The sequence below is a fragment of the Phalacrocorax carbo genome, chromosome 9 (assembly GCF_963921805.1).
Source record: "Phalacrocorax carbo chromosome 9, bPhaCar2.1, whole genome shotgun sequence".
In the NCBI taxonomy this organism is placed as follows: domain Eukaryota; kingdom Metazoa; phylum Chordata; class Aves; order Suliformes; family Phalacrocoracidae; genus Phalacrocorax; species Phalacrocorax carbo.
Genome location: NC_087521.1, coordinates 29,497,223 through 29,512,453, shown reverse-complemented (window position 1 = coordinate 29,512,453; position 15,231 = coordinate 29,497,223). Strand labels below are relative to the sequence as shown.

Sequence of the window (15,231 nt, the reverse complement as noted above, 5' to 3'; positions counted from 1 at the left end):
ATAAGGATGTTTTAGGCAAAGCCTACTTCAAGTAACTTTACAAATACCTGATACCTTTCTGGCACTCCATTATGTACGCCAAAACCCACTCTTAAGCACACCGGAAGAAATGGATGGTCAGGAACTTAGTTCTGTCTTTCCAATTGTATTTCTCCTATCAGGGAAGAAAAACAGTCGACGCCTGTCTTCAAAGATCATTTCATGCAAAATTGTAACAAATAGGGTATATATGAAACAGACCCAGTCTCAGACTTATTAAATACTAAAATATTCATATGTCTTTAAAAATTATAAATATTTAATCTAGTCACTGAAAATTTGGGTACTAGAAGATAAAAATAAAAAGCAAGGGTAATAACGTTTCCCTAGAAAAAGCTTTACTAAATCTATTAAATGTAAAAAATGTAGTGAAACACTAATGGCAAAAGAAATTGTGACATAAAACCAGAACCATGTTGAGAGATGCATTCTTCTTGTGCATGAAATAAGTAGGTAAAATCAATTGCATCTCTGGAAATTCTCTTCTGTTGGAACCCTCTAAATCCTTACAGTGAGTCTTTTTGTGTGTAGGTACCTGGGACAGACATAAAGTGATACAAGACTTTTTATAAAAATAAAGATTATAAAGTTAAAAGTTCCAGGAAGACTGGGAAAATATTAGATAGAATAAAAATGCCTGTCCTGCTTGAGAATGAGGGCACAAAAGGGAGTGATATTTTGATGCTGAACTTCACACTTGCTTTTGGAATTTGCCTGGAAGACAGTTCTGTCTTTGCGCTTTGTCTCTCCATATGGGCATGTGCCTGGATTTATGATCGCAGATACAAAGGCTGAAATGGTAATTGATTGCTGGAAATTTGATACATGCCCTGTACTTTTAAGCAAGTGAATCCAGCCTCAAGTCACTATCCTGAGAACGTGACTTCCAGATGAATAATTTGTATTATTATTTTTGTTTAAACTTCAGGTTATCGCTCTGTGACAATGTGTGAATATATGCAACTGAGTGGGGTACATACGAAAGGATTAGTTTTCCATGAACTTCTTGAGAACAGTATTTCTGAAGGACTTTTGTGGGCATTTTTAAAATAGTTGAGAACATAACTGTATAAAAAGGCTACAGCCACATGTCATGCCAGTCATCTCTGGTCACATAACATTTGTTAGCTTCAGATGTACAACAGCTGCCATCTTAACTTATTAGCGACTACTGTTGAACTGTAGAATGTCTTACGCTATTTCACAAGTAAATTCAATGCAGCTTCTGACACCAAAGGTAATAATGTGAACTTTATAAGAAATCCAGGGTTTTGCATAAATTCTATTTGTGAATATGAAGGCAGTTATTATCAGATAGATCAGTTAGGTTCAAAATTCCATATAATGCATTGAAACATTGAAGCATTTTACTGTATTTTAATAGGACTGCTGTGATGCTAGTTATATGGAAAAGTCATGTTGTCTAGTTGCTGAAGAGTATAGAGGACTTCATACTTAGAGGGGCTTTTAGAGGTTCATTACTCTTAATGAAGGATAAAATTTTGAAGCAGAAGAGGGGTTTCTAGGACACATGTCATGTTGGTCAGTATTTCCTAGTGCATATGTCTTCAGGAAGATTGAAGGCATTTTCCATAATTAAGATCCCTTTTCTATAATTAAGACCCCTTTTTCAAAAGTACTTAGAATTTATTTTATTTCTGAAAATGCTGTTAAATGTTAAATACTCCAAACTTTTTAAAAAAGGCAGTTTACCTAAAGTGAACATACACATCAGAATGCCAGATCTGTAAAATACTCATATGTATATATTATGTATTTACATATAATTGGTATGTATAATGAATCTAATGATACTGAATACACAAAAAAAAAAATACTGTGCTGGTCATATAAAAATAGACTTTGAGCCTAACTCATGTCTTTATCTGTCATCCTCTTTCGTCAGCATAAGTAAACGTTTGCTTAAGACTGACTTCCTTGGTGTATGACATGAATGACAGTGAACTGAGAGCTTGTGTGCTGGCTTCCTTTGGGGCCCCGGTGTTCTTTCTCATTTCATAAGCCCATGTTCAACTATTCAGAATATAGACTTAATACAGCAAAATATTTAGCAAGAGAGATTAAGTTATTTTTGTATACGTTTATCTTTTCCAACTGTTCAGATGAACAGCTGATTAAGTTATACGAAGTTATACGTGAGGACTGCAGTAGTCATTTCATTTGCCTTAAGTGTGAGTCATCTCCTTTTAAAATCTCACAATATATTGCAGTAGGACAGGATCATTTAACCATATGCAACTGGGGCGACACTAGCACAAGCTGAAATAGCAGATTTTTATTAGATATTCCTTTTTTCTTTCCCCCCTCCTCTTTTTTTTCTTCTTAGTTATTGCAGATCTGAGCTTGAATCTACAGTGTGTGGCTCCTGAGCTTTCTTAAGATCAAGACTGTTTAGAACTAGGGTATGAGTGCTGGAGTCTCCTCTGCTTTATTTATTTGTAGTCTCTGCTGAATGTATCACTGCTTGCTCTCAATCCTTCTGTGCCAGTTCAAGAAAAAAAAACCAAAAAAAACATTTTGCAGAATTATTACTGGCCACACAACAAACTGTTACCAAGGCAAACCTTCAAAACCTGTGTTGTCAAAAGTCAATTGACTGTCAATATAGACAAAAGCAGCAGCATTTCCTACCGTATTTAGATTTCAAGTGTAACAGAAGGAAGACCCAGGACACAAAGACATACCCATGATGAGTAGTTAAGTCCTGGAACATTCCGCTCAGACAGGTTGAGGAACCTAAATCAGACCTAATTTAGAAGTTAGTCCTATTTTGAGCAGGAGATTGGATCAGATGATCTCTAAAAGTCTCTTACAACCTGAAGGTTTCTGTGATTTTATAAGTAGATTAAATACTTAATAAATGTTATGGTTCCCATCTGACAACTGTCAAAAATTTGTAAACTCATCAAGAAATCTGTCAACTTATAAGCCATTTTCCTATTGGAAAACAATGCGTTTACTCTACCATTATTGTCCTGCAGGGTTACATTTAAGGTAATCTTTCACTGAAACATGCAGATGAACATTATCAGAGATCATTGCAAGGTTTTATTACACTGCTAGAAACAACAGTGATGATTACTAAAAACATATGAAGAAGAATAAAAATCCTAGATCATGTAATTATTTAACAAGTTTATTGAGGTGGAGCTCGTAAGTGTTACATGGTTCTGGCCTGTTGAGTTAGGCAGTGACAGACAGCAAAATATGCTTTCTGCAGTTATTTTGTGCACTGTTTGCTTTTCTAATTAAGTTTACTTTTCCTGTGAATACTTAGCTGATGTGTTTGCTCATTATAGATGTATCCTTATGAAAATCAAGCGGAGTGCAAGAGATGAAAATTTAAATGCAAGGTGTATTTCAAGATGCTTCTTAGACTTGGTCCGAACAGAACTAGTTAGCAATTTATGGTGGTGTGATTTGCAGGAGGAGGAGCTGTTAATTTTTTTTTAAAGTCACTGCTTTTAAAAATAAAAAACGTGATCAGGAGGACATTTTCCTTCTGCAAATTTATGGTGATTTTCTGTCAGAAATAGAAATGTGCCAAATACTACAAAGTAATCCTCGATGACCGTAACAAAAAATTATTCTCTAAAACCAGACTCACGTTCCAGTTATATTCTCCTTCATCCTAATTTTGCTATATTTAGTACAGTAAGAGCCTGAAATGTAATACTTAAGTTTTACATTCATCTACTTCATAAAGCAATAGACCAAGTTCGTTTCAGGTTTCAGAAACTCCTCTAAAACATATTCAAGTCTTTTAAAAGACATAACTTGGGAACAGATGAAGGTCAGTGTACAGTCATGTGCTCACTTTTGTGCTTTGAGTAATAATGTTAGAGAACAGGAACATAACTGTACCTTTTGCTAGTTGACAAATAAAAGGACAGCTTTCAAATTGCATTATGAATACATATAAAGCAAAATTATGGCTACTTCTCTATTTAAAAGTATGAAAAAATTACTGTAAAGTACACTGCAATTGAAAGAAAAACAATTTGAGGAGACTGAATTGCATGCAAGATTGTTATGTGAGTTCCTCTTAACCCGGAAAATGTCATGTGGCAAGGAAAAGGCATTGGGACCAAAAACCTTAAAACTGTGCATGTGCATTGTACCCTTGTTACGCTGTGTTTTTAACTACAAAACCATGTCACAGTGGCTCAGTAATTGTTCCTGTCTTAAAAATTCTTAATGGAAAAACCTTCAAGTCTCTTCTTATCTCTCTAAAAGGAAGAGGAAGTAGTATTCCTGCCTTATAAGATTGGCTTCTTTTAAGTAGAGAGATTAATCTATTTCACATTTAAAACAAATTAATTACTAATTTAATTTAACTGTTTGCTCAGAAAAGAGGCTTTATACTTTATCTATTACAGAGAAAACTGAAAAGCATATTTTTCCACCAGAAGGGAGTTTGCAGACTGAAGGAAACCAAGGCAATCTGTACCTCGGCATGTTGTCTCCTGCAGGTACCAGTGCTGGGGATAAACAGAAAGAGGTTCTCAAGGCAAGTTAAAAATGAACATAACTCAGAATGGCAAGATTAATATACTCAACAGGTCACTCTGTGCTCTGAAGTTACCTGGCTGAAAGCTGGTATCTGCGCGCCGCTGAAGTTGGGGAGTGCGGCTGCCCAGAGGAGTGAGGAATGCTGCCGCTGAACAGCTGCGCCGTGAGCCTGCCGCATCCCCGGCCCTGGCCACGAGAGCTGGCCAAGTGACGGGTCACTAGAGCCACGCGAGTGGCCTGGAGGAGCCGGGGTTGCTATTCTGGCTCAGTGGCTGTAGCAGGCAGCTATGGAGACAGGGTGGAAGTCATGTGCCCTGGCCACATTATAGGAGTGGATTAAATTCCTACTCCTATTTCATATGCCAGATCACTTGGGCTTTATGGAAACTTCATCCTGTATGTATTTTTCTGGTTTATGTCCTAGTGTATTATAAGACACCATGAAATTTAACTCAGATGCTTCCTTTGTGCAGGAATTATCACAGGGGCTTTAAAATGGGTAAAATAGAGCTTTTAACCATCTTTATAGGTAAAAAAAGAAATCTTTCTTGGGTGGCATGTGCCTTCTATGTGCGATGATGTGCTGTTGTGCTGTAAACCTTGTCTGTTGTCTGTCTTTTTAACATCTCCTCCAGGGTGTCAATGGTGTGGAATTTTCATTATTATCTTAAGAGATAGTGCAGAAGATAATGCACTGTTTCAAATAAACTGGATGTAGTTCAACAAACAACAAAAATGATTAAAAGTTTAGGGAAATAATAGCTGAGAGAAGGTAATGATGGCTGGGCATGTTCATGCAAAGGATAACACAACTGAAGAGAAAAATTAATACTTATCACAAAATGAAAGGGATGTTATAAAGCAGTTCGGAATCATTTTGGAATCAATGACAGAACAAGAAATATTGTCTAATGTGGAAAGTATTTTTTTAAATTAAACATTAAGAAACCATTTTTACCAATAGGCAATAAGACAATCTAGGAAGGCATGTTTTGTAACCACAGTCAGTGAAAACACTCAGGTCTAGAATAGATATCTGTCTATCAAGGGTGCTATCAGGAAAATAATATTTTTCCTGCTATTAGAAGGAAAAAATATAGTAGCCTATTAGTTCCCTTCAACCCAAGTAATTACATGATTTGTTTGCCTATGGTATTTGCCAATAAAATGCACTTAATGCTTGTGGGTTTTTGTTTTTGATTTCTGGGTTTTTTTTAAGCAAAGACTTGACAGATTCTCTGCTTACGTGCCAGGAATAATGCAGGCGTATTTACTGTCTTTTAAGATGTCTTATTATGTTGTTACGTTAGGATCCGATCTAAATAAAATCATAGCAATGAGGCAAAAATAAATGTATTTGATCCTGTAAAGTTATAAGAGAAAAACATTAAATCAAAAGCCAAATTTTCAGAGTCACATGTCATCTGTTTAAATGTGTGATACAAAAGCACTACATAGCATATAAATTCTTCTCTGCTGTATCACTGGAAGAAGGTAAAATGGCAATAAAATCTTTATTGAGGGTCTTGCTTCATGGGGAAGTTAAATGTTTGCCTAATTTTAATTATTTAATTCTAATTCTAATTTAAGAATTCATAAAATTCTTAAAACTAAGCAGGTACACAAGAGTTTTGTCTGATTACTCATAAATTTCTAAATACAGGTTTCTGGTGGCCGAATTAGAGGTATCTTGTTTTTACAACCTCAGGAATTTAATTTTTTAGTATTTGCAATAATCTGCAAACCAAGTGGGTATTTTTATTCCGTTATAGTTACTGAAATCAAGAAGAGTCTTCCCTCTGCTTCCAGATGGTTTTGAATTAAACCTGTTTTGTCTGAAGAGTGCCAGAGTTTTACACAGCCTAGAGACAGTAGCATGGTCATGACCTACATTTGGGATTGGTAAAAATAATCTTATGAAAGCTAGGAAATGTTCTGTAATCTGAGTGCCTGTATTTTTAGAATTTTATCTGAAAATCTCTCTTGGAAAAGAGGAAACTATCAAAACCATTATTCTCAAAATGGGGAAATTAGGTAAATTGTGAATGACTGACTTTTTTAGTCTATGTTTCTCACTAATGGTGGTGAGACTATACATTTATTCCTGGTGAAAGATTGCGTTATTCACTTCATATTTGGGTTTTGGTAGGTAAGAAACAAAGGGTGGGCAGAACACGCAAGCTTTTTATTTTCTGAACTCTCCTTGAAACCTGAAGTTGTTTTGAAACTTTGATTTTTTTCCATTTCAGAATGGAGTCATACTTATGCCTTTTAGATGGATTATTTATTGGCCTTATTATGTGATAACATTCATAAATGGCAATTTCACAAATAATTAGGAGTTGTAACAAAAGCCCATCAGACTCTGACATCTGTTGCACATAATGCCCACAGAGCTTTATTTAACCAAATAAGTTAGAATAAAACCTGAATTTATTTATTAAAATATTTTGTTGAAAGGATCCCATTGAGATGCAATGTGTCATTTCCAAGGGTATCCTGGGATACAGGCCAAGATATGACACTTAAATAATGTTATTGAGAGCAATGTGCTTTGATGTCTCATTTATTTTGCAGTTAAATTTACTTTCAATTTTTTTCTTTGTTATATGAAAACAGGGTGCTGGGAGGATTGTTTATTCCAAATAAGTTGTCCTGCATCATATTCTCTGGTTGGGTACAAATTACTACTTTACAAGTAGATAGCATTACATTTTAAAAGTGCATGGGTATGGATGTGTTAGCACTTCTTAATTCATTCTTCCACTGGTCTGATGATTAACCAAACATATGCTTCCTGCTTCATGGTGTCATGAACAACTTCCTACTGCAGTTCAGTTTACTGAAGCCAGTCTTCCTTTTGATTTTTTCCAAAGTAATATTTATTTTCTTAAGATACATGTCTCACCACTTTATTCTCATTTTACTTAGTATAAAATACTTAAGTTGTATTGGAGAAAGTATTCAAATTTCATCAGAATACAGAAGTCTTCTAGACATCTCTAATTATCTTTTGCCAAATCCACTTTATCTGTGATTAGTATGAAAGGCTGAATGTTTTTGTCAGGAGCTTATAGCTTTGCTTTTGTAATAGGCTGCATTTTAAGCAGCCAATTGGATTGGTGTTGGCCTTTGAAAAATGTAAAGTGCTTTGAAGGAAGACTTAAATGAACCAATAAAGATTGTGCAAGCACACACATTTAATCTCAGGACTATCTGCATTATAGCTAAAGCTCTGGGAAACTAAAGGAATTGCACTGGAGAATAATCAAAGGGTACAGCTTTATTACACGTCTGTTCTGAAAATGAAGGGACTCTTTTCTCTGGCTTAAAATACTAGGTGCTGTTCTGGTAAAAGGAAGAAGACAGAATTTTAGATACCACACTATAAGTTTTCGAGGACATGTCCCACTGTGAAATTGATGGTTAATTTGAGTACAGATGTAACACAGGAGCTACATATAATTCTTTCTCATGGTCACCAAAAGTAATCTTGAAATAACTTAAGATGAAGTAGGCCCTCCTGAAGGATGAATCCTCCCAAATAATACTTTTGATTGTTATCTCTCAAGCAAGTTTTGGGTTTTTTTTATTATCACTGCAAAATTGAAAGCACAGTCATGTCTGATTTGAACAAGAAAAGGACACATGTTCACTAAGATGCTTCAATCCTGCTCTGGGATGTTTCTCAAACATAGTATTTTTAAAAGGCTAGAAGGAATTAGAGTCTTGACATGGAATACAATATAAAAGATCAGTTTGTCAACTCTGTATGAACAAAGAAAGCCAAATTCATATAACTGTAAGAAGAAAAACAAATTTATATTTTAAAGCTAAAATAATTATAGGACTTCAAAATGTTTTTCTTACTAACTTTTCTTCTAGTATGATTCATAAATCTTAACATTTTCGCCCTTAAAAGCCATATAGGCAAAAATATTACATGTATGTTTTATATTCACATGCTCCGCAGCTGAGATGAATACATCTCTAAATACTTCTGTGGTTGCGCACTACATTTGATTATTTTCTTCTATCAAAGGGATTTTTAATACCAAATATCTGTGGAGAGTCAAGGGGACTGATTAAATCAATTACTTGCTTTTATTCCTGCATGCCATTTTTGTGTTTCTTTTTTGGAATCTACCATTCTTTTTTCATTGTCTTCTTTGAGAATGGTAACTGAATTACCACAGGCTCTGATAGTGCTGCAGGGGTTTTGGTGTTTTGGTTTGGTTTGTTTGCTGCATTTTTTTAAAAATCAAATAAGATTACGTCCTAAAGTCTTCACTATGGAGCTGAGATGATTGTAAGCAGCACAAACAATATTATAGGCTTTTAACCAATTTCGAGATGTTTTTTAGCCTTTAAAACTAGGTGGAAGTGGCTGAGCCTAACAGCTGGGAAGCCCTGGCTTTCAATTTTAACATCAGTCTTTTTTTAGGTGCTTTATCTTCCATTACTCAATTCTGATCACAATTTGTGTGTGACACACACGTACCCATGCTAGACACAGGGAGATCCTGAGTTGCTCTTAAAATGGTTAAAGAAAGGTCGGGTTCTTTCCCATATTACCTTATCACTTACTTAGCATACTATAGTATTAGTACAAGATTATCTTTTAAAATCCTCATCTCCAGCCTCAAGAGTGTTGTTTAATTCAGAGAAACGCAAGAGAATCTTGTCCTTTTCTTTGCTATTACTATACTGTGATTTTTTAAAAAATTATTTGTTAGTTTTGCAAATTCATATTTGTCAAGTATGCATTAAGGTCACATTTAAGAATAATGAAAGGCTGAATCAATCTTTTTTTATTAAAGGATTTTAGAAGTTTGTCTCATGAAAAGCAATTAGTAAGCATTAGCAGTTGCTTGTGGATTAACTGTAGCCCAGGTCAACAACTGACAAATCATTGAGATAAAAGACTCCCAAACCTATGACTAGAAGGTGAAATTATATTTTGACCTACAAAAACCCAACAACAAAGCAAAAAAACCCTTCAGGCAAAAATAAAATCCACAACAAAACAAAACAACCAAAAAAACCCACAAGTGCCACCCCAAGTCCCTAAACCCCACCCCGCAAAACCTTCCTTCAGGTATTGGAGCTCTAGAAGTACCTGGTCTTATAGCTTTGGCAAAGCTCATTTGTCGATCTTAATTGCTAGGACATATTTCAAAAGGATTAACTTTCCATCCATCCATATGCATGTGTACATTTTAAAGGATGTCAGTTTTCATCTGTCCCCTACCTCGTAACTGCTGTGGTCAAACACTGTGCTTCTAGAAACACCACCTTCCTTTCTTAGGTTTGAGAGTGTGAAGGTGTAGTAGTATTTCTATATAAACGTCTGTCATAAAGCATCAGTTACCTTGAGTTCAATAAAAACAGAGCTGTACTATGTTGTGGGAAGGAAGAAATTTGGAAATAATTTTCTAGGCCAATGACACAAAACTGAGTCATTTTCTAAATTCTTATAATAGGTGTTTTCAACTGTAAAGGTTGTATTCAGGTGGATGTCTTCTCTTTCAGTTAGGTTCTTAAAGGTGGAGAAGGAATTAAGATTGCAGATGTCCATGGGTCAGTTGTATGTAATTTCTGCACATTGACTCAGACGTTTTAGGGAAGCCAAATATCCATTAGAGAATCCTATTTCAGTGAAGGTTTTCTTTGAAGTTTAAATGGTTAAATGCTACGAGATCCTTGACTGAATAGTTGGAATCCCTTTAAGAAAACACTGTGTTAGATACCAAGACTAAGCACACTTTAACTGAAAACTTGAGTACCATAAAAACTCAAGTACAGGTTAGCTGGTCTGTGCAGATATTTCTTCATGACATTTTAGGTGCATCTTTCTTAAAATATTTTAAGGCTACCCTAGTTGTTCCTGTATTTATAGAAAGAACAGTATCCTACGTTATTGCGCAGTAACCTGTTTACATGCATGCTTTCTTTGGGAAAAAGTCTCCTGTAATTGGAAGAGTGATTTATTTTATGTATAAAGTGAGCAGGACCAAATTATAGCTCCGGGTTGACACACAGAGCTGATTTTGAAGAGTGTGCTTCTCAGCGACCTCTTGCCTACAGAGGTGGCATGCCCACTGGCAGTGGCAGGTACCGAACGTGATACCTGTGTGCAAGAGTTGCGCTGTGTGCTTGTTGAGCCTGTGGTGCAGGTCTGTGGCTCCGTGGCATTGTGTTCGCATTAATCACCTCTCCTTTTACACCAGCAATTTCCCTGAGTGCCCACTGCTGGAGGAATATCCAGCAAAGATGTACAACTGTGGAATACGGAAAAAAGTAATAATCTGCCACTCAGTATTAAAAGGTTGGCAGGTCTAAGCTGAGACAGTGTTTCATTTGTGCGGATGTGTTATACCTTGTTTTTAAGGTATGGAGGCAAGTTTTAGATCCATCATGATTCTTTTACATGTGAGTATTCTTTCATTCATAAAAAATAACAAAAAAGTGGTCTCATGCTTATCTTTCAGACATGGACACATGAAGCCTGTTGGTAGGTTAGGACCTTTGATGTCACTTTCAGACTAAATTGTTGTCTAGGGTTGCTGCCTTTTTTAGGAAATGTGGCTGGGCTTTTTTTTTTCTTCTTCCAGTGGTTTGGTGTGATTTTTTTTCTCTGACGAACAAAGCCCAAGCCATATGTTATCGTCTGTATCTTTTATTTATGGAGATGTTCCAAAAGTCATAGTGGATGTTTTAAATTTTTATTTTATATGTTTACTCTTTATCAATGACTTTAAAGCGTAAAGATGCATATATAATACTCTAAAATAGGATTGGTTGTAATATTTTAAAAGGAATTACCTTGAAACGTCTAATACCGTTGTAATATCCTGTGGTATCATACCACTGAAGGATGCATTTGCAATTCTGCTTTTGTAGTAGTCCTTTTTGGTAGCCTGTCTCATCTGTAAAAATAGTAATCACAAAATAATTTTGTAGTGAATTTTTGTGTGATGATTTTAAACTCCAGAAGATAAATACTTTCTTTATCTTATTGGCCAGACCAAACAGCTGAACCCACATATTTAGGTCATTGCAGCAATGAGGAAACCCATTGAAAGCAGTGATTCAGGGGATCCTCTACTTAGATCAATTGAACAGACTTGCCCTAACTTTCTGTAATACTCATGTAAGTGCCCTGAATGCAACTTCAAATGGGTTTTCAGAAGTTACAGACCTAGTGACCTGTGGAAATATTTCATGTTATGGTTTTTCTTGTGGAATAAGAAACACCAAACGGCATTTGTAATGTCAAACTCCTAAGAAGGTGTAATTCTGACCTTTCTCCTCCATGACTCTCCAACTCTGACAAGAAATACTAGAACTTGTCTGTTGTGGTTTGTTAAAAAATGTAAATTTATGTTCAAAATTGTTTGTCAGTCTCTCAGAAAATTAGAAGTAATTAAATAGAAAGTTCTACAGATTTGTGCCATTTCTGTACCCTCTCATCTCAAGATGGTGTGAGAAGCAGACAATTGTAATAACTTGCTGCTACTCCTTTCCAGCTTAATTTGATCTTGTTCCTTAATTCTGACAGATTGTTTTTCATTTTCCCATCTGTTCCATAAAAATCTCAAGTGATTGACTCTTAGGAAAAAATAATGTCTAATAGCTGAGCCTTTTTTAATGAGTTGGTATGAGCTATTTAATGAGACGTGCTGAAGAAGGCAAGCCAAGTGAAAGATTGGGCCTGGGGTGGTGGATCTAAGAAAGGTAAAGGGCAACCGTATGCTTCAGGAAATCTCTACTTTTTATCCTCAGCCTTAGGCAGCTGCGCTGCTGTCTCCAGTTTCAGGCAGTGCATATCTTTAGACCCATGGACAAAACCCAAAGGTTCAGTGCAGTAATTCCTTTTCCCGTTGTATTTCGTGCAGTGTCTACCTTCAGACAGTAGTACTTTGCAGTCTTGCAAAGGAAAAACAAAGCAAAAAAAAATTTCAAAGAATAACACTTAAGTAAAATTAAAAGTATTGTAGGCTGTGGTTTAACTTCACCTCTTCTAGTAACCTACACTGTAACTCCCAGTTATTCTAGTGTTAGGTCAGAAAGAACCCCCGTGCCAGTGAACAGTGACTGTTCTCCAGCCTCTCTGAAAGCTAAACCCCTTTGCTTTAAAATTACCTGCAGATGACATCTCCTGGGGCAGGAAGCCATCAATATGCAGTACGGGTCTTTGAGAATAGCAACCTGAATATAAATGTTAACATCTGGACTTCTCCCTTCTGTTTTGGTTTTAATACATTATTATAATAAACATTAACATGATTTTTAATAATCATCAAATAGCAGTTTCTCTGGCAGCCTGAGACTTCATTATTAAATCAGATGGTGAAAATAAATATACAGCTCTTTTACAATGAAAGTTGAAAGTTTGACTCAACTCTGCAAATATGCCATTGTTAGTCTAATCTATTGTAGAATTCATAGAATAATGAATTAACTTTCCAGTTGCATACAGGGAAGCATAAAAAATGAGAGAATGCTACCATGGTAATGAGCAAAATACACACTTGTTTTTGCAGGTTTTAATGGGCTACCAACTAAGGAGAGAGACTTTTGTCTGCTTTTTATTTTTTAATAGAAAATCTTGAGAGCAATTTAAGTGAAAAAGAGAGCAGGGAGCATCGGTACTCCACACTTTTAGAGCATCTTGAAATAATCAGCTTGCCAGGTTTCCCTATGACATGTATTTCAAACAACCGAAGAGGACAGGGGAAAGATTAAAATGTGACTTTTAAACCACTGAATGCAGTAACGGTTAAAACTGTTTCTAGTTTAAATTTGTACAAAATTGGACTTGGATGGTGTCTGTTTTAAGGCCTAATCCCAGCAAGTAGCCACAGATTGGAGATGCTCTGTGCTTACATAGAAAGAAGCCTGTGGCTCTGAATGAGACTAGACTGCGCCTATGAGACTATCCTAATATGGGACTGATATAAGGGACTAAATTTTTTATTGTTAAGGATTTTTTTTTTGTTATTACTATGTAGTAGCAATGTTCCTGAAGTTGGACTTTTTTTTTCTCTTGGAGAGAAGGAATTGTTTGGTAACTAACTTTGTCTGCATGGCAAGAGACAAAAGTGACTTAATTTTGTGTTAATTGTCATGGACTTTGGGAACATGACCCATTATCTGTCCTTCTTGATAGATTTTGGGGAAGGATCTTGTTGCACTGTGGCTTTAGTAATAAATCTTCTTTGTATTTATGTAGTTAAATTTGCAAGATGTAAGTTAAATAGTTCTGCATGAATCCTCCATAAAGCATTGATCTTTTGTTTTTATCTTCCTCCTCAGTGTGTCAATCCTGATCTTTAATACTTCTCGGCAGTGCTTTGTTGTGGTGAAGCAGTTCCGCCCAGGTAATCCTCTTTTTTTAGATTTACTTTTGCTCTCTAGTGAAGCAAGCTTTTAAGGGTTTAGCAGTTAAAAGTTGGTGCATCTATGGTGATGAAATCTTTGTTCTATATTCTGTTTCTTTGTATGATAGCCCACCCTTTTCAGTTGGTCAGAATTTCTAACCAGGGAAATTTCCATTATAGATTAAATGAATGATCAGGATAGCCTTATGTTCTGCTTTTGGGATAGTCATTGTCCTCTTTTGGATGAAATTACAAACAGCTCTACAATGATCATGTGATAGATCGCTTTTATTTGAAGTTCCCTCTTGACCCATCTAGTATTTAGTAGGCAGCTTCTGTGCAGAAGCATTGTGTTCCTTTTTTTTTTTTTGTCTTAGATATTCCTTTTTTTAATGTGTTATTGGTCATTGTATACTTGGGAATTTAAAATGAGGTAAATTTAGGACTGTATGCTTTTTCATCAATACGTGGACAGCTTCATTCTACCAGTTATTATTATGAATTTAGGTTAATATTTTTTTTTTCTTGAGTTTTTCTCAGTTATGTTAATTTGAAGCAATATTTAATTTTTGGAAGTTAAAATCAAATGCATATTCTCTGCATGTTAATTAAAAAAAAAATCACAAGATATTTCACTGACTGTTGCTAAGAGACCATTTCAAGACTGTTCCTGGTAGACTTTATAGGAAACTTTCAGGGGTGGTGTCATGGTGTCCTTTCTTACTAACAGTGATTGACAGGCTCTTCAGTGTTGTGCAGCACTGTTATACCGACAGTGCGTACTTCTCATGAATCTCTATATTGACTATTATAAAAAGAAGTTGTTTATTTGTTTATTAATAATCCAGTATGTTTTATTTGCCAGCCGAAAGAATCGCTCATATAGCTATTGCTCTCTTTGAGGCAGTCTTAGGCAGAAGACCTCATATATATGCGTTTTTTTATAGATATATATGTACTGAACAGTGATGTGTTCATTACATCATCCCTATGGAAGTGTCAAATCTGCCTCAAAACACTGGACTATTCTTGGAGTTAAACTGTTCCAGAGGCTGGAGCTGCTCAGTAACCTGGCCTTGGAGACAGTGCTCAGTCACACACTCCACAGCAGTTCAGTGATCGCAGCCATGCCCTGACATTACTCACATCACTGTAATCATATTTCCATTCTTTGGTTATTGCCTGCCTTAGTGCCCATTCCACAAAGGAAAATGAAGGCTGAGACTTTTCTCGTTGCTAGCTCCTATCAGGGTCCCACCAGAAAGGCGATAGCTCG

The 15,231-nt window shown here is 35.7% G+C and overlaps 1 protein-coding gene across 1 annotated transcript in view; it reads left to right on the top strand.

Moving 5' to 3' along the window:
• NUDT14 (nudix hydrolase 14) overlaps positions 1–15,231 on the top strand; it is a 60,988-nt gene that overhangs the window by 28,934 nt on the left and 16,823 nt on the right. Inside the window, exon 3 of the mRNA XM_064460928.1 lies at positions 13,891–13,955. Within this exon, the coding sequence (XP_064316998.1) occupies positions 13,891–13,955 (65 nt within the window). The remainder of the gene's footprint in view (positions 1–13,890; positions 13,956–15,231) is intronic.